Source organism: Triturus cristatus, chromosome 8 (assembly GCF_964204655.1).
Source record: "Triturus cristatus chromosome 8, aTriCri1.1, whole genome shotgun sequence".
Taxonomy (NCBI): Eukaryota; Metazoa; Chordata; class Amphibia; order Caudata; family Salamandridae; genus Triturus; species Triturus cristatus.
The window spans coordinates 1,093,558,175-1,093,580,578 of NC_140591.1; the positions used below are offsets into that span (position 1 = coordinate 1,093,558,175).

Consider the following 22,404-nt stretch of genomic DNA (forward strand, 5'->3'; position numbering starts at 1 on the left):
ACTGGAAATATTTGTCATGTGTAGTGAGTTACAGTGCTTGTAAGTAGTTTGCCATGTTAATTTAACAGGCATTTTGTTACACAAAGCTGTCATGCAGTCATTAATTTGGAAATTATTAAATCTGTCATGTAGGATGGCATTCAGGTAACTGCACAATCCATTGTGCAGGGATCACATAAGCAGTTATGCTGCAATGTGTCATCTGGCAGTAATGGTACCAGTGAAACACTGCATATCGCCATCCGTGAAGTGACAGTTCTTACTGGCAATGCTAAACTTCCAGGAAGTCAGTCTGGAGTCTTCGTAGGAACAACAGAATCATAGGCCCTAAGACAGTGCTAAGCCATGAGGTGATTTCCTAAACTCTATTCAAATGAGAAGACACACCAGGAAAGATGATATGCGGCTTAACCTCGTGAAATATTGCATTGATAGGCAGAAAAAGTTTTCTGCTTTGGTCACATCCAGTAGTGCCTATAGGAGAAATCTGTTGGTTGTAAGAGTTGACTGGACATGAGCGTGGGCAAAAGGGCAGCGAATGTTCTAGCTTAGTGTTATAAATGACGTTCACGTCTTTGTCATCAAGAGTTGTCAGAGCTAGACATTTCTTGATAGGACACAGAAGAAGAGTCACCTCAAGGTATGCATTGGTTACAGGCAGCCAGGAGAGACAAAGGAGCAGCACATGGTGTTCTTGTTTCAAACAAGAAATGGTATGCAGTTCCTGAGTGGGTCAAAAAGGGGGTTGTAGTAGAGAGAGGTGCATATAGGATAACGTAATCCTATATCCTGGAATAGGGTGGGGGAATTATCCCTTCGGAACTAGGGCCCTCACACACCCAGCCAGCTAGGTGCAATGCTTCATCATAGGGTCTGCTCCTCGTCGGGTCGGCGCGGCACCCGACGGGCACCCAATGAGGGGCTCTTTAGCGGAGGTCTTTTGTTCCTGCTGTTTGGTGAGGTGTGGGTGAGGGGCCTAGGAAAGTGTAGATGTAGTGTAGTGAAAGAAACGGCGCCTGAACAAACGGCTGGATGGGATCCTGGAGGCAATCACGGCGACCAAGGAGGCCTTGCATCAGGACATAGCGCAGGTTGCTACTGGGCTGGGACTCTTGAGGGCCGATCATGCCAAACTGGCGGACAGAGTCAAAGACAATGAGATGTTGATCCGGGAGCTCAAGCCAGCGGCGGTGACCACGGAACGCAAACTTGCTGATATCCTGGGCCGTCTGGCGACGCTGGAGAAGCGAGCGGAGGACGCCGAAGGTCGCAATCGGAGGAACAACGTGAGGGTAGTGGGCCTGCCGGAAAAAGTTGAAGGGGATGACGCTGTGGCATACATGGAGGACTGGTTTAAGACGACTGTGGCCCCGGAGGGCCTCTCCCCCTTCTTCTCCCTGGAGCGGGCGCATAGGGTCCCGGATCGCCCGCCGGCGCAGGGCCACCCTCCCAGACCCATGCTGGTCAGACTATTGCATTATAGGGACAGGGACCTGCTGATCCAGAAGGCGCGCGCAGATGGCCCCTTTCAGGTGGCCAACAGCTCAGTCACGGTGTTCCCAGACTACACGCAGGAGGTACAGAAGAACAGGGCTTCCTTTTTGGCCGTGAAAAAAGAACTGCGGATCGAGGGCCTACAATACTCCCTGCTGTTTCCAGCGAAGCTGCGGGTTATCTTGGGCGGGACGACCCACTTATTTCAGGCCCCTGCTGAGGCGTGGACGTGGCTGGAGTCGTATCGCGCTGGCACGGCCCGGGAGGGGAAGGAGGACAAGGAGCGACAGAAACCGGTCCAAGTGCGGAAATCTCAACGTATCCGCAAACGCAACAAACTCCAGAGAGCAGAGCGGGATGGACAGATGGCGGACGACAGGCGGAGAGCGCTGGCTGCGACGGCGATCATCACGGGCTCTCAGGGGGAGCAGACTTCAGTGGGCTCGGACTCTGGTGAGGAGGCCGGGCAGTCCGGCGGAGAGGTGTCGGAGGCTGACAGTTCCGGGGGGCCGGCGGTCACCCCGCAGACGGCGGATGGATTATTTAACGGGTGATACGGAGGGTGGGGCCACATTTGCGAATCCGGGTCTGGCTGGGGGTCCCGGTGCTCGGCGGACTCGCAGGTATGGTGCTGAGACATTCCGGGGATTGTGGGTGCGGGGCGGGGGGCTTGGCCTGCCCTGGGTCGGCTCTGAATCACCCTCGAGCTGCCCCTAAGGCTTTCTGTGGAGACGACCACAGAGTAGGGAAGGTTTGGAGGGTTGCAGGTTTGGATGGGGGCTGATAGTGCATTATTGGGTCCTGTTCTGGGGAGTGGGAGGGGGGGAGTTTGTGGGGCTGTTTTGGTTGTGGGGTTCTGTTGCGCTGCTGTAGGTGGGCCTGGGATATTGGTGTGCTGGGGGGGTACTGGTTGCAATGGGGACATTACCTAATTTGAAATGCCTCACGTGGAATGTTCGTGGTCTCCGCACTATGTCTAGACGATACAAGGTACACGCCCACCTGGTGAGGCGTGGCATACAAATCGCACTCCTGCAGGAAACTCACTCAACTAAACAGGAACTCACTGCGCTGCAGCGGAGATGGCGTGGCCAGGTGTTTGGGACTACGTGTTCGGCGTTTGCCAGGGGAGTGTTGATATGGGTGCGGGCAGGAGTCCCATTCCAGGCCACGAATCAGCTGGTGGACCCGGAGGGTAGATTTGTGGCGGTGGGGGGGAAGCTCTATGGTCAGGACGTTGCCTTATGCAGTATATATGCTCCCAACACGGACCAGGCCCGCTTTTTTTTAGCTTGACGGGCTCATTGGCGCACTTCTTGGCGGGCCCCATATTGATAGGAGGGGACTTCAACTCGATCACTGATGTGGCACTGGACCGGTCGCATCCGCCATTAGCCGACTCGCCGGTGTGCCGGTTAGCGGCGCACAGGGCGGATTGGCAGGAGAGGTGGGGGCTGATAGATGTGTGGAGGGAGCAGCATCCGGGAGACAGGGACTATTCCTTCTTCTCCGCGTTGCACGCGCTGCACGTCAGGATAGATGCCATTTTGTGCAGCGGGGACCTGGCGCCCGTGATGGCCCACACGGAGTATCTCACTAGAACTATCTCGGACCATAACCCGTTGCTGTTGACGGTGCAGTGGCGGCGGCCGCGATCGGCGGTCCCGACATGGCGGCTGCGACCGGAGACATTGGAAGACCCGGTGTTTAGTGATGTGGTCCAGCGGGGCGTAGAGCAGTACTTTAGGGAGAATGAGGGTTCCACTGCTACGAGGGCGATGGAGTGGGATGCCATGAAGGTGGTGACCAGAGGCATTTGTATGGGTAAATTTGCGAATGTAAGGACTACCATCCTGACGGCTCTGGAGAAGGCGAAGGGGGTGTTGCGGGATCTGGAGCAGCGTAGGCCTGAGCGGCCAGATTTACAGGACAGGCTGCTTGAGGCGAAGGAGGTGGTAGCGACTGAAACTGAGCGGCTGCGGGGCTTTGATTACAAGCGGTATCTAGTCAGAGTGCATGCGGAAAGGGACAAGGTAGGAACGCTACTGGCTAGACTAGCTAACCCGGAACCCCGAGGCTGCCCGGTCATGAGCATTCGAACGGAGACGGGGGAGGTGGTTTATTCGCAGGGGACGGTGCTACAGCGGTTCAGGTCATACTACACGGTCCTCTATGAGAGCCAATTGGGGGTGGAGGGCTCCGCAATAGCTGACTATCTGGCGACTCTTTGCCTCCCTCGGGTGGATGCTGAAACTGCGACGGTGCTGGGCGGACCCATTACGCTGCAGGAGATTCGGGTGGCCATTAAGCAGATGGCCAGAAATAAAACGCCGGGGGTAGATGGCCTACCGATCGAATTCTACGCGCAGTTTGTGGATGTCTTGGCGCCCAGGCTCTTGCTGGTCTACACTGAGGCCATGGAGCTGGGGAGACTTCCCCAGTCGATGAGGGAGGCATTGGTGGTACCGCTGTTGAAGCCCGGCAGGGACGCCTCGGATGTGACGTCGTATAGACCTTTGTCTATGCTGACGGTCGATTACAAAATATTGAGTCGCATATTGGCCACTAGATTACTGCCGCATATGACCAAATTGGTTCACGAGGACCAAGCCGGTTTTATCCCCACCAGGAGCACGGCCTGGAACATTCGCCGCCTGGTCCGTATCATAGACAGCGTTTGGGGCCCGGAGCAGCGGCCGGCAGTGCTCTCCGTGGCTATCGAGAAGGCTTTCGATAGCCTCGAATGGGGGTACCTCGATGCGGTGCTCGAGAAGTCCGGCCTGGGGGAGGGGTTTGGACGTTGGACACGGGTCCTTTATTCCTCTGCTATGGCCAGGGTGCGGCTGGGAGCGGTCATATCCGCAGCTTATCCGGTGCGCAGGGGTACACGGCAGGGTTGCTCATTGTCCCCCCTGTTGTTCGCCTTGGCGATGGAACCTTTGGCGGCACAAGCACGAACAGGAGCGGTGTACGGCGGGGTTCGCTGTGGGGAGGAGGAGCATCATATTTCCCTGTACGCGGATGACCTCCTGCTGTACCTGGAGGACACCGGTGACGCCTTGGAGGGGGCTGTGGGGATGCTGTCGCGCTTCGGCAAGCTCTCGGGCCTCAAGGTCAATTGGACCAAAACCTGTGTTTTCCCGCTGCGGGCAGATGTCCCATATTGCCCTCCCACTCGGGATGTGGTATGGGAGGCTACGTGCTTTACTTACCTGGGGGTCCGGATATACCACGACGTCGTGAATCTCTTGGACGGTAATATAGGGCGTTGTATAAGGGCCCTGAAGGGGTGCATGGCCTTCTGGGCTGCCCTCCCGCTCTCGGTGCTGGGCCGGGTTGCGTTGCTGAAGATGGTGGCTCTGCCCCGACTGCTCTATTATTTCCGCACACTGCCAATATGGATCCCGCAGAGGATCTTCAAAGAATTGAAGTCGCAGGTCATCGGCTTCCTATGGGGGACGGGACGGCGAAGGGTAGCCCTGACAGCTCTGATGCGGCCTAAATTAGAGGGGGGACTAGCGGTCCCCGATTTTGAATTATACTACCTGGCGGCACAGCTACAAGTGCTGACACAGAATGTTGCTAGAGTGTTCAGAGGCCCGGAGCAGGGACGGGGGACTGGCATCCAGAGGCATGTCCTGTCCTACATAGTCATGCAACAGAAACTGGACCTGAGAGATTTATCCATCGAAGAGCGAACTCTCCGGTTATGCTGGCAGAGGGGTATGAAGAGGGCGAAAGCGGTGCGACCTTATGCACCGGAGATCCCGCTGGGGATGTTGACGGCACTGCCGCATGGAGGCGACTGGTCCCCGCTGGCGGAGTGGGAAGAGCTGGGGCTGCAGATGGTGGGGGACCTCTACATAGACGGGGCGCTGGCCCCCTTCGGGGTTTTGCAGGAGCAGTTTGGCCTCCCGGATGGGAGTTATCTCCTGCACGCGGCGGTGAGCGCGGCGATACAAAAACACTGGAGGGAGGGGCTGGCGGAACCCACTGCAGCCCTGACCTGCCAGTACGTGGTGATGGCGGCGGGAACGATTAAGGCGGTGACCTGCCTCCAGGCTAGATTGCTGCAGGAGGGGCTGGAGCCGCTCGCGGCATTGAAGGAGTGGTGGGAGGAAAGCATAGGCAAACCCATTCCGGACACGATCTGGAGCCACATCCTGCGGAGGACATGGAAGGGTAGTGGGAATGCCCGCTTTCAGCAGGTGCATTTCTTCATCCTCCATAGGGCATATTTGACCCCGGGAAAGATTAGTCGGTACTTTAGGGTGCGGGATGCCGCTTGCCCGCGCTGCTTCACACTGAGAGCTGAACTAGACCATATGCTGTGGGGGTGCCCGAAGCTTGGGTCGTACTGGGCTGAGGTGGGGGAGATCTTGAATACAATAACTGACCGGGAGGTGGAGTTTGACATGGGGGCGTGTTTGTTGCTTTGGTTCCCTCACACAGCAAAGACGAAAGTGACGAGCAAATTCATTGACTTGGGGCTCATGTTGGCTCAGAGAGAAATTACATGGCACTGGAAGTCCCGGGAGGGCCCGTCAGTCGGGCGGTGGATATCAGAGTTGTTAAAATGGTCTAGATGCGAGAGTGAGATTAGACGGCGGCAGGCGACTAAGGCGGATAACGAAAAGGGGTTGGAGTGGGTGAGGGCTTGGGAGATGATCGGGCAGGCTCTGCAGGATAGCCGGCTGGAGCGGGCGGAACAAGAGCGCGAGGAGAGCGGAGTTCCTTGAGGCTGGGGAAAATAGACGTAATCCCCGACGACTGGCACGAATTAGAGTTAGGGACCACTGGAGGGGCCTACATCAGCAGCAGTTGGGGGGTGGGGTGGGCGGGGGGGGAGTTCATGAGGTAGGAGGGTAGTGTTATAACGAGTTGGATTTGGGGAGAGAATCTGATTGGACAGAAAGCAGAGGCTCTCATGGGGCATGGACCGGGCATCGCTATGAGGCGATAGTTGTGTTAATTTGCTTAACTGTCTAAATATGCCGCCCGGCCCCCGGGATGTGGGCTAAATGGCTGTGTGCATTGCTAAACCGTAGGGTGTGATCGGAGATTGTACGTGGGTGCCGGTTGCCCCGATGGTTGTTTTGCTTAAAATGCTGCAATAAAAAACATGTTTAAAAAAAAAAAAAAATGTAGTGTAGTGAAAGTGTAAGCTAAAACAGGTTGGGTAGTCCAAAACCAATTTTAAATAAGATGGCTCCCACCTGAATAAAAGAAAAAAGAGTGGCGACTTATCTGAATGTAATGTTTCAAGATCCTAGCGCTCTACTCTAATAGAGTCAACATGTTTCTTGCCTTAATCGTCCTAAGGATCAAACAGCAATTCATCAGGACCATGTGTAAACTATCTACACCCCATGGTAGTTGTGGACCAACCTACCTTCCATGTGTAAAGGTAAAGTACCTAAGCAGTGTAGAGGAGAATCTAAAAGAAAAATAATAAAAGCATACATTAACGGGGACATATTAGTCAAGTATATTTTATAGCCATGTAGCTCTCTCTAGATGAAACCAAAAGCGGTGACCCAAAGGGTGTGCACACATGATCAAGTGACAAGTGCCACTAGTGATGTCGTATACATGAATATTGTAAAATAAATTGCAATAGCTTCACAGAGAATAATTAGACTCACCAACAAGCTCTAATAACCAGGCCTCAACAGTGTCCGGCGAGGCTGTGACACCTCTAGGTGCAGTGTCCCAGAGGAAAGCATCATTGAGGTTGTTAGGTTGACAACATCTAATATTACTAAGTATCCCCTATAGCTCATATGCCCATAACGGGTGGATAACAAAGATCCCAGGACAGTTCTCAAATGCCTAGAACGCCGCAATGCGGTCATCAATGCAAAGTCCCGTTACTCCTCAGCGCAGAGGTGTCATCTCCCGCTAGTTATGTCGTCCCGCCACTGCACGTTAGTGATGTGGCATATAGGGCGAACACTGTGGGGACCTGCAACTGTGCCTAACAGTGGCCAAACAGTCAAGATTGCATGTAGTGAAGCCAGCGTGCTTCCAAGGCAAATAGAGGACCGCCGCATCGTCACTGTAACAACACCAGCAGGGTAACTATGAAACTAAAAAGGAACGCTTCGCCGACATTCTTTGAAGGCAACCGCACTCACCTAAAATCAGCGTCACTGCAGTGAACGAACTACCCCTGCCGCCGGAACCGGGTGGTATCCAGCAGCGCCAGCCGGGCTCTGTTATACTTCCCTGGAAACCTGCGGCGGGCGGGGTCTAGGTCAGAAGTGGTGCACATCGACCGCTAGCCTGTTTACTAGTTGAAACAGGAAGTCCCTGAATGGCCCAAGCCCGCTGCCATCTTGGAATGGTCGCGTGTCTCTTGATTTGTATCTGGCGCATTCAGGCATATAGGTGGTAATGAAGTGACACATCTGTATCAGGGATTAAAGTGATATCCATATATCGGTGTGGGTCTACTAGGAGGTTATCCAACCCTTGGACAGATGAAAGTTTCAGCCCAGTACTCCCCAAGGGATTTCGTCATTTAAGCCATGTTGATTAGTGGATAGACTGGGTATCCATCTCTGTTCTATCCTAAACAATGCTCTTTGAGTAATGTGCTGGTGGGCTTCAAGTACCACTCAGCGAATGGTATCTGGCGGGTGACCAGAATCTTTGAAATGCGCACACATCTTTGTAGACACTTGTTGGCATCGAATGTTACTTTTGTGTTCTGTGATCGGTATCTTGACTGCTTTCATGGTCATGCCTATATATCTAATTTGGCACGGACAAGTGATCACACAGATACACGGAGTAGTGTTGCAGTTCATGTGTTTTGTGAGGTGCCAGGTGAAGGTGTCAGAAAATTCAATCTCCTTTACCGAAAAACCGAACAGGAGCTGCATGGATAATGTCCCTGTACTGGTGGCAGGTCCCAGAGAGGTCTCTGATCAATGGTCTTCGGGATCCTTGGTCGTGTGTTTACGAGAATATCTTTCAGATTTCTTGTCCGTTTATAAGTGAATCTGGGTATGGGTAAATTTAGTGACCCTGTCCTCAAAATGCCCCAGAGTTTTTTAATGATTTTCCTCATGTGCCCAGAGTATGGAGTGAAGGAAGTAACACATGTAAGTGTAGTTTCTGTTTCTTTGGGAACCACCTCCATTAGAGCCTCTCGGTGATTATTTCTGGCCCTTTTCATCGATGTCATGATGTGGTACTGTGGGTAGTTTCTCTGTCTTAAGTTGTTAGGCAAGGTTGTAGCTTCAGTCTTATAGTCGGTAAGAGAACTACAATTCCTATGAATGCGTAGGAATTGCCCAAAAGACAATGTCTTTCAGGGCCAGTGGGTGGAGACTGCTATATAATAGCAAACTGTTCCTGTCGGTTGGCTTTCTGTAGAGTGTTGTACTCAATTGACCATTCGCTAGTATAATTCTGAAATCTAGAAAAAGGTACACTAGTGTCAGATATGGTCTTAGTAAATGTGAGATACTTATTCTGTAGGTTGATCCAACAACAGAAGTTTTCACAGGTGACGGGGTCCCCCTTACAAAAAATGAGGAAGTCGTCTATGAACCTTTTCCATAGTTTCAAGCTGTCAAAGTATGGATTGTCAGGCTGTAAGATGACTCTCTCCTCAAATGCCGCCATGTAGAGGCAGGCCACACTTGGGGCAAATGTGCTGCCCATAGATGTAACTTGGGACTGATGGTGAATCTGCTTTTTAAACTCAAAAAAGTTTTCAGTGACTGCCAAAGTGGCGCATTCCTTGATAAATGGAATTGGTGTAGGTGAATTCCATGCTCCCCAGGGTGGCCACTTGGGGGATGTTGGTGCATAAGGCCTCGACGTCCAGTGTGACTAAAAGATCAATCTCTCCAGTGTCTTGCATACCCTCTATAATGCATAGGATGTCAGTGGGGTCACGTACAAAAGACTGAGTTTGTTCCCCCAAGAGTTGTAAGAAATGGTCACTGAACTTGGACAAAGGCTCGAGAAGTGAACCTATGCCTGAGACGATTGGTCGCCCTGGAACCAGTGTTGTACCTTTGTGGATCTTGGGAAGGCAGTAAAAGTATAGCATTATTGGATCCTTAGCAATGAGAAAATCTGTCTTTTTAGTGATCCACCCATTGGTTTCTGCTGCAAAGACCATGGACGAGATCTTGGTGGCCAATGTCGTTGTCGGGTTTTCAGAAATGGGGGTGTAATACCTTGTGTTGTCAAGTTGACGTTGACACTCCTGGTCGTAGTCAATGGTGGACATAATCACTGTAGCCCCACCTTTATCAGCCTGCTTGATGGTGATTGTGGTATCATCTGCAAGTGATTTTGCTGCAGCTGATTCAGCTGATGATAGGTTATGAAAGTCGGCTTGACTACTGCTTATAGCCAGGTCTTTAAGGACCGCTTGCTCAAAAGTGAGAAGTTCTGGAGTGACCATGCTGTTATTAGGTGTGAACGTTGAGGGGTTCGGTAACCCAGTATCCTCCAAAACTGGTTGTGGTTTGTCTTGAAAGAATGCTTTCAGAAGGATTTTGCGGAAGAAGTCCTGTAACTCGCACTGGTCCCTATGGACCCTTTGGGTCACTGCTTTTGGTTTTATCTAGAGAAAGCTACATGGCTATAAAGTATACTTGACTAATATGTCCCTGTTAATGTATGCTTTTCTTTTTCTTTTAGATTCTCCTCGATACTGCTTAGCTACTTTACCTTTACACGTGGTAGGTAGGTTGGTCCGCAACTACCACAGGGTGTAGATAGTTTACACATTGTCCTGTTGAATTGCCGTTTGATCCTTAGGACAATTAAGGCAAGAAACGTGTTGACCCTATTAGAGTAGAGCGCTAGGATGTTGAAACATTACATTCAGATAAGTCGCCACTCTATTTTCTTTTATTCAGGTGGGAGCCATCTTATTTAAATTGGTTTTGGACTACCCAACCTGTTTTAGCTTACACTTTCACTACACTACATCTACACTTTCCTAGGCCCCTCACCACACCTCACCAAACGGCAGGAACAAAAGATCTCTGCTAAAGAGCCCCTCATTGGGTGCCCGTCGGGTATTGCAGCGCTGACCCGAGCGAGGAGCAAACCCGATGATGAAGCATGACACCTAGCTGGCTGGGTGTGTTAGGGCCCTAGATCTGAAGGGATAATTCCCCCACCCTATTCCATGATATAGGACTACGTTATCCTATATGCACCTCTCTCTACTACAACCTCCTTTTTGACCCATTCAGGAACTGCATACAATTTCTTGTTTGATTTACTTGGGCATGTATGCTGGACCTTACTAAAAGCCCCTCTGAGTCCCTCTTCTGATTAATGGTTCACTTGTTTTAGACACCGGATAAATGCACATTGGATCTGCCCAAGAGCGACATTGGAACTATTGATCTATTAACAAATATAGCACAGGTAAGAACATTATAAAAAATGTTGTTGTATTGTACCAGAACCATTCTGCGGGAGCAAATGGTTTTTTCTGTAAGTCTTGAAGATAATGGCTCTTTTTGGTTGGTGTTCAAAGTGGTGAGGCTTGCCATTACAAAGAGCTGGTGTTCTGGCCCAAAGTCCTTCGTGTAGGAGAGTAGGATCTGCTTCACATGTTTACCCCCACTTTTTGCTGGTGTTTCACAGTTTTTTAACTTTAGTCTGGCTGGGACCGTGCTATTCAGTGCCCCAGCCTAGCTGCTTCCTCTCTAAATTAATTGCAAGTACTTTAGGTACACTCCAGATTGGATTCTGGGGTACCCCTGTGAGTCCCTAGTATATGGTATACTATGTACCCAGGGCATAGGTACCCCAGAGGCCTACCAGGGGCTGAAGCATGTATTATGCCACCCCTGGAAAGCCATGCAAAATGACACCACAGGTCTGCTACTGCAGCCTGAGGTATAGGTTCACTATACCTCATCTATCACTGCACATAGTAACCTATCACCCCTATGGCAGGCCTTATCAATCCTGAAGGCAGGGTGCTTGGTCATATGTGAGAAGGTGCCCAGGCATGAGCTGAGCCTCTCTGCAGCCTTCAGGATCTCTTCTCCGGGGTTGTCAGTGGTGCAGCCTGACCATATACTCTTAAGTGCATTATATCTTAAACAGTTAATGCTAACTTTGGACTGACTGCACGGAAACATGTCGTGTTTGGTGTCAAACACCTTGGAATCATACCCCCACATCAGTTCTTGATGTGAGGATACGATCCCATCCTTCTAGAGGGAGAGACATGGCAGTACTGGTATACCCGGTAGAAATCTAATAGAACCCTGGCATCACAAAATGGATGCTGCAGACACATGTCTGGCCTCCTGGTGCTGACCGAAACTCTGGCAGGGGAGGCCTGGACAATAGGTATCCTGTCACAGGGAGGTGTAACCACCTCCCAGACAGGCATATGTGTATTGGGGCTGAGTGGGAGCACTCTCCGACTGCTCTGAAGTCCTGCACTGGGGGCACATTTGGTGTTCCTGTGCATAGTCCAGCTCAAATCGGTTCAGGGGCTTTCAGCCCCTGCTCTGGCACGAAACTGGGCAACGGATATGGGTGTAGCCACCCCGCTTTCCAAACCTTCCCATAGGTGGGTCCCCAGAGCTAGTCCAACCCCTTCCTGAGGTATAAGTAAGGAGCCTCTGTAACCAGAACTTTAGATATCCCTGGGCGAAACTCTGAAGCTTAATCCTGGAACTTCGATGCTCTACTCAAGACTAGAGGACTGAAGAAATCTCCCTTGGGGTCGAGGAGTGACTCCTCTACTTGGCAGGCACCAATGAAGCAATTTGCCGGTCTGCATTTCCGAAGCTCCCGCTGGACTCCGAAGTATTTGCAGCCCAGGAAGAGGATTTCCAGACATCTCACAGGCCGACCCGAGTCTCCAGCAAAGCGGAGACCCTCAGCCCTCGTGAGTAACGTGGAACCGGAACTCCTGGTCACCGTGCACTTTTGCAAGTGCATTGACTTCTCGACATCTCTTGAAGTCGTGCTTGGGGTTACATGTAGCCCCCACCTCGAGCAGAAGATCCATCGAAGATTCTTGGCCTAGTCACCCCGAGTGACCTGTGGGCCGCCATTTTGTGTTTCCTCTCGAGGTCCCTACGGGATCCCTGGTCCGTTGACTGGTGGGTCCCTGAGGGGGTAACTTTGAATTTCCTTGGGCTTCCCTGGTTGCTCCAGACGTGCCCTGACTCCCAACCAAGTGGTGAGTCTACCAGACCTTGCTGGTCTGCACCGAAGCATTTCTTCTGCATGGGTTGCTGTTGCCAAGGCTTGTTGTGTCCAATCCGGGCACCGACGCTGCAGCACTCAACGTCTTTTGGGGGACAGCTCGAATCCAGCTCCTGGCCATCCTCGATGCCTCCTGGTCCTTGTGGCTGAAGAGTCAAGCTTCACCTTCTTCACCTGAAATCACCCGACATCGTTGGGCATCCGCCTATCGCCTTCCTGGTCACTGGCAAGTGACACAGACTCTGTCCCCTCTGCTTTCAGGTTCTTCTCGACTTCGATCCAGGCTTGGATCTCTTTGGACACTTCGCATCTACCCGGCAGCAGCACTTCTTTGCCAGCTCCCATTGAAATCGACAACGCAACCCGACACCATTTGACACCTATGCACCTGGCTTCCCTGGGTGAGGTAACACGAGTACTCTGGTGTTCTCGTGGGTGTTGGCCCTAGAACTTCCTAAGTCCCAAAGGGTTTGGTCCTGACTCACTTCTAAGTGTCCCTAATCTTTAAAAATCTAACTGCGACTTTCCCCATAGAAGCTAACGGGAGCTCGCGGCTGTGTTTACACACTGCACACGGCCCCCATTGGTCCCCTGTGTCACTTCCTTGGGTGGTTCCTTGGGGTCCCAGCGATTCTACAGGCTCTAGGCCTGGTGTCTAGTTAAGGCGTGGTTCTTATACCACAATTTTAGTATATGCTTTGGCTCGCCCCTAGGGCCTGACGTGTATTTGTGCTTATTACTGTCATATTTGAAGTGTAACTTATGTGTTTTGACCTCTAGTCTCATAAAGAGTCTAGGAGGGTGTGTTTAGAAATAAATACATATATTTTATATATATACCTAGTGTGATTGTCTTTCATTTAGGCACTCAAGAGATAATAGACTGGTAAAACAAGCTGCTTTACATTCCTTCAAGACTTAGCCTGAAGGCTGCTCTCCATAGCTACCACTAGGGTAGCTTTCAATAAAGGTTGTCTTTAACCTATAACCAATAAGGGGTTGTTTGGACTGGTACCGGGTGCCCACTATAACTAGTGGACAGCATATACCAGGCCAACCTCTCACACTTTGTACTGCTTACACAAATATATTTATTAAGGCTTCTAAATACATTTACTTTATTTCTTTGTAGGCTCTAACAGATCGACTAGATGCAGTTCTTTTGGAAAAAGCAGAAGCTCAGCAACAATTAGTATCCCTGAAAAAAGAAAATGGCAAGATGAAACTGGAAGCTGAGGTAGAGTTTGAAGATTACACATGTTTTTTAAACTGCACTTCTCATTGCTTTTAAAGGAAATGTTTTCTGTCTGACCAACTTTACAGTAAATTTGCTATGGTCGTGGAGCTGTTTGCCATCTTGTAATAGCACATTTGTCACTTCCTCATGACAACAGCCGTTCCAATACCACCTACCTTTATCACAGCTGTATCACACACAGCCTTCTGTACATCTTACCAACATTTCTGCATTTAAATGGAGGGGTGGGGGCAGCAGACCCAAGAAAGGTGGAAGAGAATTGTCAGATGTAACACAATACCAGAGGGAAGATGGCTGTCCGAGGTAGGCTGAAAGGCAGCTGCTTTCCTGAGAACGTAGGATTTCTGCAGAAGGGCTACTTAGCACCCATCAAGAGCTAAAACTACACTGTAATGCAACAAGCACTTTTCCGAGCTGGTAGCCGAGAGTTAAGGTTTGCAGAAAAGATTGAGAGCAATTCCCTTCTCACTGGCACAACAGTGACTTTCGGCTTGTGGAAACTGTGCTCAGACTATCAGGGCCTGGCAACGAGGAGCCGGATAAATGGAGCAGTGGCAGAACTGCACAAGCTACTGATCGGTCTGATCCTTTTTTTTAAACAAGCCCAGAAGTAATGTGGTCAGGTCTGGCACAGCTTGGCAAGTCACTGAAGAACCAAAGTCAGAGTAAGGAGTATGGATATTTACAAACCTGAGAATCTGGGAGATGTCTGGTGTGGCGCTGCTCATGTGGATCATGGCTGTGCTTGCTGGTGGTGCAACTGCAGATACCTTCTGCATGGGAGAGTACGTCGGGGTGGGAAAACTCTGTGTAGAAGTAGGGTACTGTGAGTAGAAAACTGGCAGCTGTGACTGCTAGGGTCGTGAGAAATGTGTGTATGGGAAACTTTTGGCTCACTGAAGTCATGAGCTTCGTTCTGAACACCTTTTTCGTTGAAGAGGTGAGAGGAGCTTCATTGGGCTGTCAAGTTGCCATAGACAACAGCTGTTGCAACCCTATTCTATATCGTTTAGATATTGTAAATAAATAAAAACCAAGGACTTACTAACTAATTAAGCTAATGTGCCTGTGTGCTCGGTTAGTCTGAATCTGAGCTGGGAACAAGTAGAATTATTCCCAGTTTTCTGAATTACTGAGGAACTTTTAATAAATGATCGAACATTTTCACTTATTACTATCTTTGTTGACCATCTGATTATCAACTTTTACAGGGTGTTTATAATTGGAGAACAAATAAATATCTACTAAAGTACCAGGGTTTATAATGTTAAAATCTTTTCTATTCAAGAGGTGCATAGATGTTCAGAATCAGGATGTAGAAAGTCGGGGAGAAGAAAACAGAGTACCATAAGATCAATGGAGATTTTCGAGGAAAAAGCCAGAGTATAAAACCATCACTCCCAGTCAATTAATAAGAAAAAGGACGGCTTTAAAAGTAAAAATGAGAATGCTGGAGTCTCTTCTGCTGAAAGCGGCATCGAGCGTTCTTCAGACCAAAGAAAACTGAAGAGGGGATGAAGCATCACCATCAATTAATAGTAGACCATGAGATGAAAATATAAACTAGTTTATTGTAAGAGAATAGTCAAAAAAAGCTTTACCCAAGGAGAATTAGTCTCAGAGTCAGTTGTTCAGAATAGAAATGGGGCACCAGACTTGAGAGAGTTAGATAGACACGGGAAGGATTCCAAAAATGAAAATTTGGTTGACAAGAAAACCCCTTAGAGGGAGGGACTGAAATATACAAGTCACTTGACAGCCCTTTGTAATTAAGAAAGGATCAAGAAAAGCATCAACCACAAGATCCTGCCCCAAGCAGAGCCACCCACACAGTTCTCTACTACAAAAGGCAATTGGAGACGAGAAAGGATGCTGGAGGTTCATGACTCCTCAATTGGGTGGACAGAATGACCTATTGAGCTCAAATGCAAAGGAAAGCTCAAACGCAAGTTTTGAAGATCTGATTATTTCTCTGATCGCTGTGCCACCCCAAAAAACCGCATTCCTCTCCAAAATTGAAAAGAAGCTTCCAAAACAAAATCTATATCTGAGTAGCCTACCACTTCTTCCTGTCCAATTCATTAGAAATCATTGACAAGCTAACTTAGAAAAAGAAGACCTGCTTGCTTGAGCAAAGACAAGCTCTTCAACATGCCAGAGTGAAAGAAATCAACACTCGGATAGGTATAAATCAACAACAAAACCACAACTGAAAGACTATTCTTCTTCCAATATATCAATCCACACACTTCATAGCGAAAAGTGAATTACAAGATTCAAGTTTTGATAATCGTCAGGTTTCAAACAATAACTTTAGGCAATGGAATGATGGAGTGAGAATTTAGAGAGAAAAACTTAGATCAAAGCTTGGCCTCGTAGACTCGTCCGCAACGATATTACTGAGAGACATATTAAATAACAATCATCTTGATTGCTTAAATGAAAAGGTTGACAATATTGTAAATAAAATCTGTGTTCTGCATAGACAGTTGAGGGTTGTAATTACTTCCATGAAACATCAAAATCATTGGATGCATTTATTTGAAAACAAGTGGGAAGATGTTGAAACTAGAACAAAATGAGCCCACCCATGTATGTCGTCTGATTGGTCCAATGAAGGAGTCCCACAAAGTGTGGTCATTAAAAGATGTCAGAACCTTTGTGTTCGAGGCATATGAGCTGCAGATTACACACTTGTGCATAGATCGCCATCTGGTGTTGGGCCCGGATGTTTGCAGGAAAGTCTTTGGAAGTCACGAGGTCGGTGACTCCTCCTTTGGATCGTATTACGCATGGGCTTCGGCTCCATCCTCAGATTGTTTTTTTCCGCCATCGGGCTCGGATGTAATCTTCGCGCTCCGGTTCCGAACAGCTTCCAGTTCGACGATCGACGCGCAATCCTCACCCCAAACCGCGGTATTGTTTCAATCGCGATCTCCCCCACTCGACGCGCCTTCTCATCGGCACAGACCTTCGGTTCCAGTCGTCGACGGCGGCCTTCGGGCCTCTCCAAGCTCCGGTCCTGGCTAATGGAAAGGACTCCATTTAAAAAGTGCCCTCGCTGTGGGTCCAAATTTCCCCACACCGATCTCCACGAGGTATGCAATCTCTGCCTCTCCCCTGAACACGAGGCTCGAGACTGTCCGGCGTGTAAGTCCTTCCGGTCCAAAAAGACTGTTCGGGACCGAAGAGCCAGAAGAACTATGGCGTGCTCCTCGACGACGATTCCGGACGACATCTTCGGAGAAGGCATCGATGCTCCAGAGCGTTACACCGACGAGGGCCTCGTCAGCGCTTCCGAAGCCGACGACTCAGATGTGGAGGACATCACCCCGGCGCAGAGGGTCGTGAGTACTGATAACCCCCCCCCACACACACACACACACACCCCTGCCGGCACCTAAAAAGGCTCCGGTCACACCTTCGCCTCCGGGCCTAGGCAAGACCAAGGACACTGCTTCCAACACCGCACCTTCGGGCCCGGTAAAGAAGCCAAGCAAGCCTTCCGGCGGCTCAGGCTCGAGCCAGCCTACCGTCGGTGCCGATAAACACGCTTCGGCACCAAAAAAGAAGCCGACCTCCATATCGACACCGAACCCCGCACCGAAGCACTCTGGGTCGAAGCCCACCTCTTCGGCACCGACACCACCTTCGGTGCCGACCAAAGCACACAAGGCTACCGGCACCGACACTTGGAGGCCGAAACCCATCTAGGCGCCGACCAAGCGTCCGGAGGTTCCCAAACCAGGTTCCAAAAACCGAACCGGCACAGAAAAGCCTAAAAAGCCAACAGCCCGACGCCTCCGACGCCGACGGACCGACCAGCCTCACCGGACTTATTTACACCGGATCCCTTGCAAAAAACACTCACCAAGGATCCAAAAACTGGACATTTGACACTCTCTACCAAAAAGAGACATTTGGAGAAGCCTGCTCCACCTCCACCTCCAAAGAGGAAGGACTCTGCTACCTCTCCGTTCAGAATACCTTCCCCACCTCTTCCACTTCCTCCACCTTCCCCACCTCCACCCCCTCCGCCTTCTCCACCCCAACCTCATCGTTCTCCCACCCCTTCTCCACACGATGATCATCACGGGGACCCATATGATGACATAGGGGATGTGCCCCAGGACCTTCCCACAGGGGACCCCACCCCTACAGGATCCCCAGACCCATGGGGCGATTACAATATCCCTGATATCCCCAACGTCCCACAAGATGATCTTTACCCCTCCAGACCATCTCCACCGGAAGACTCATTGGGGTTCCACCATCTACTGCAAAGGGTGGCACACTATCACGGGGTAGACTTGCATACCGACCCCGTGGAGGAAGATTTCCTCCTCGACACATTCGACACCACACATAGGTCTACCTCCATATTACCTATGCCCAAAGGAATGGTGAAGCATGCGCCAGAAGTTTTTAAGGACCCAGTTGGGGCCAGGGTCATTAACCCGCGCATAGAAAAAAAATACAAAGCTGCCCCCACAGATCCCTCCTACATCAGAGGGCCAGCGCCACTAGATTCTCTAGTGGTATCCACTGCACGTAAAAGGGCAAATTCCCAGGCGTCAGGCGAAGCACCACCACCTGACAAAGAGTCAAAGCTACTGGACGCATCATGAAAGCGTACTGTGTTACAAGCAGCCAATATGTGGCATATCGCCTATACTCAGGCGCTATTGGCCGGATATGACGGGGCACATTATGAAGAGTTAGAAAGCATAATGCAACACCTCCCTGAAAAATATAAAGCTAGGGCCAACAAACTAATTCAGGAGGGTAAGACTATTACTAACACCTCTATACGTTGTGCCCTAGATGCAGCAGACACAGCTTCCAGGGCCATCAATACCAGCGTCCTCCTCCGTCGCCATGCTTGGCTAAGAATATCAGGGTTTAAACCGGAGGTACAAGCCTCCATCCTTAACCATCCCTTTGACCAGGAACATCTATTTGGCCCAAAAGTGGATGAGGCCCTAGAAAAAATGAAGGATAGGAGCCTTACAGTCACACCCTCCTAGACGCTCCTTTGGCCGCTCTTCCTTTCGAATTGCGTCTAGAGGCTACTCCTCAGACACCGCGTCCACTTCATACAAATCCCCTACTCAGTCCACCTTCACAAGGGGTTATCAAAGAGGCGGCTATAGGGGTTACATTAATAAAGGCAGCGGCAAAACAACGCCCGCTCTGCCACACCGCCAACCCAATGACTTCCCCCTGCTCCCTCCAGACCATTCCACTCCGGTCGGGGGCAGACTCCAACATTTCCTTCCTGTCTGGGCTACCATCACCTCAGACAAATGGGTAACATAAATAATTCGGTCAGGCTACTGCCTAGAACTAATATCTACCCCCCCAAACATTCCACCCAGGCAGCGCCCAATGTCACAAGAACATAAAATACTCATAAAGCAGGAGGTAATCTCCCTCCTACAGAAACAGGCAATAGAACCCGTTCCTACCAACCAACAAAACATGGGAGTCTACTCCCTATATTTCCTCATACCAAAAAGGGACGAGACTCTGCGACCCATCCTAGATCTCCGACCCCTAAACACATACATACACTCAGACCATTTTCATATGGTGACGCTTCAGCAGGTACTTCCGCTCCTCTCCCAAAACGACTTTTTGACCACTTTAGACCTAAAAGACGCTTATTTCCACATTCCAGTGCACAAAGCACACCGGAAGTACCTCAGATTTGTAGTGGACGGACAACACTACCAATTCAAAGTGCTCCCGATCGGAGTCACAACAGCGCCAAGGGTATTCACCAAGTGCCTAGCTGTGGTGGCAGCACATTTGCGAAGACAACACATCCACGTCTTCCCATACTTAGACGACTGGCTGATAAAAGCCAGGTAATACAATCAGTGTGTACAACACACGTCCACCACCATTCAACTACTCCATCAGCTGGGCTTCACAGTAAACCACCAGAAGTCCCATCTACAACCATCCCACATAAAACAATACCTCGGTGCCACCATAGACACCTCAAAAGCGCTAGCCTACCCCAATCCTGCCAGGATTGCAAGCATTCAAGCTCTACGCACAAAATTCATAGTACAACACTCCCTTCCAGCTCGAGTGTTTATGCAACTAATAGGGATGATGGCATCTTCATAGTACCTCATGCAAGACTTCAGATGCGTCCTCTCCAAGGGTGCTTAGCACACCAATGGAAGCAGGACCAGGGTCAATTAACAGATCTGGTGTTGGTAGACGGTCGCACCCATCGCTCTCTGCAGTGGTGGAACACCATAAACCTTTCCAAAGGTCGACCGTTCCTGAACCCGGTCCCTCAAATACTACTGACAACGGACGCATCTCTCTCCGACTTGGGAGCTCATCTACTACATCTCACCACACAGGGCAAGTGGACACCTCAACAAAAGTTACTCCATATCAACCATCTGGAGTTAACGGGCAAGGGGATTGAATGTATTATGGTTTGTAACCCAATAAAAGTCTGTTTAAAAAAAAAAAATCAACCATCTGGAGTTACTAGCAATCTTCTTAGCCCTAAAATCTTTTCAAACCCAAATTTCAGACAAGGCAGTCCTAATCCGCACAGACAACATGACAGCCATGTATTATATTCAAAAACAAGGCGGCACACACTCTCCACAGCTCTCAACTAGCACAGAGCATATGGAGATGGGCAACACCCCAGAAAATCTTTCTCCTAGCTCAGCATGTCCCAGGAGTCCAAAACACAGTGGCAGATCTGCTCAGCAGGCAGACACAACAGATCTACGAGTGGGAGCTTCACCCGCAAGTTCTTCTCCCGTACTTTCAAATGTGGGGGCATCCACAGAGAGACCTCTTCGCCACCCACGAAAACCCCAAATGCCCAAGCTTCGCCGCCAGATACCCACACACATTGTCCAAAGGAAATGCGATATGGATGAACTGGTCAGGCAGATTTGCGTACGCCTTTCCGCCTCTCCCACTCATTCCACTCGTGGTGCGCAAACTACAACAACACTCCCTCACACTAATCCTAGTAGCTCCAACGTGGGCCAGACAACCGTGGTATACCACACTGCTGGAACTATCTGTAGTACCGCACCAAAAACTACACCTTTCTCCACACCTCTTAACCCAGAACCATGGATAGATCAAACACCCGGACCCAGCGCAGCTCAACCTTGCGATCTGGCTCCTGAAATTCTAGAATTCGGGTACCTAAATCTTCCCCCTGACTGTGTGAACGTCATCAGAGAAGCTAGAAGACCTACCACTAGAGCGTGCTATGCCGCTAAGTGGAAACGTTTTGTTGTTTATTGCCATAACCACACCATCAATCCACTGGACGTGTCCATTCAACACATCATAGGCTACTTACTCCACCTACAAATGTGCAATCTAGCCTATACGTCCATTCGACTACACCTCGCAGCTATAGCAGCTTACCTACATAACAGGCAACATCTATCACTCTTTAGAGTACCTGCCATTAAAGCCTTCATGGAAGGCCTTAAAAGAATAATTCCCCCCAGAGTGCCACCCTCACCTGTGTGAAACTTAAATATCATTCTCATAAGGCTAATGGGGCCTCCCTTCGAACCTCTGCACAAATGCGAACTACAATTCTTAACATGGAAAACCGCTTTTCTTGTAGCCATCACTTCCCTTAGAAGGGTCAGTGAGATACAAGCACTTACCATTCAAGAACCTTTTCTCCAAATGCACCACAACAAGGTTGTTCTCAGTACCAACCCAAAATTCCTCCCTAAAGTCATTTCTCCCTTTCACCCAAACCAAACAGTAGAACTACTAGTGTTTTTCTCGCAACCACAGACCGTTGCAGAAAGCGCTCTTCACACACTGGATGTCAAACGAGCCTTACTCTACTACATTCAAAGAACACAACCTTTCTGTAAGACCAAACAACTGTTTGTTCCTTTCTCTCCACCCCACAAAGGCAACCCCATCTCAAAATCGGGGATAGCTAGGTGGATTGTAAAATGCATTCAAATCTGCTACCATAAAGCAAAACGAACGCTATCCATTCCCCCTAAAGCCCATTCTACACGAAAAATAGGGGCTTCCATGGCATTCTTAGGGAACATCCCATTAGATGATATCTGCAAAGCAGCTACATGGTCAACACCGCACACTTTCACCAAACACTATTGTGTAGATGTGCAAACTAAGCAACAAGCTAGTGTGGGCCAGGCTGTACTCAAAACATCATTTCAAACCACTGCAACAGATACGGGCGGTCGCCGCTAACGGTGGGTACTGCTATATAATCTATGCACAAGTGTGTAATCTGCAGCTCATATGCCTCGAACGGAATATGCTACTTACCAGTATGCATCTGTTCTTGGCATGTAGAGCTGCAGATCTACACACGCCCACCCGCCTCCCCGGCTACCTGTATCTGTCCCAGTTTATCTTATTTAGATAGCACACAC

General features: G+C 49.8%; 1 protein-coding gene across 1 annotated transcript in view; it reads left to right on the forward strand.

The window, feature by feature from the left end:
* GCC2 (GRIP and coiled-coil domain containing 2) overlaps positions 1–22,404 on the forward strand; it is a 325,439-nt gene that overhangs the window by 87,780 nt on the left and 215,255 nt on the right. Inside the window, exon 5 of the mRNA XM_085622624.1 lies at positions 13,844–13,948. Within this exon, the coding sequence (XP_085478750.1) occupies positions 13,844–13,948 (105 nt within the window). The remainder of the gene's footprint in view (positions 1–13,843; positions 13,949–22,404) is intronic.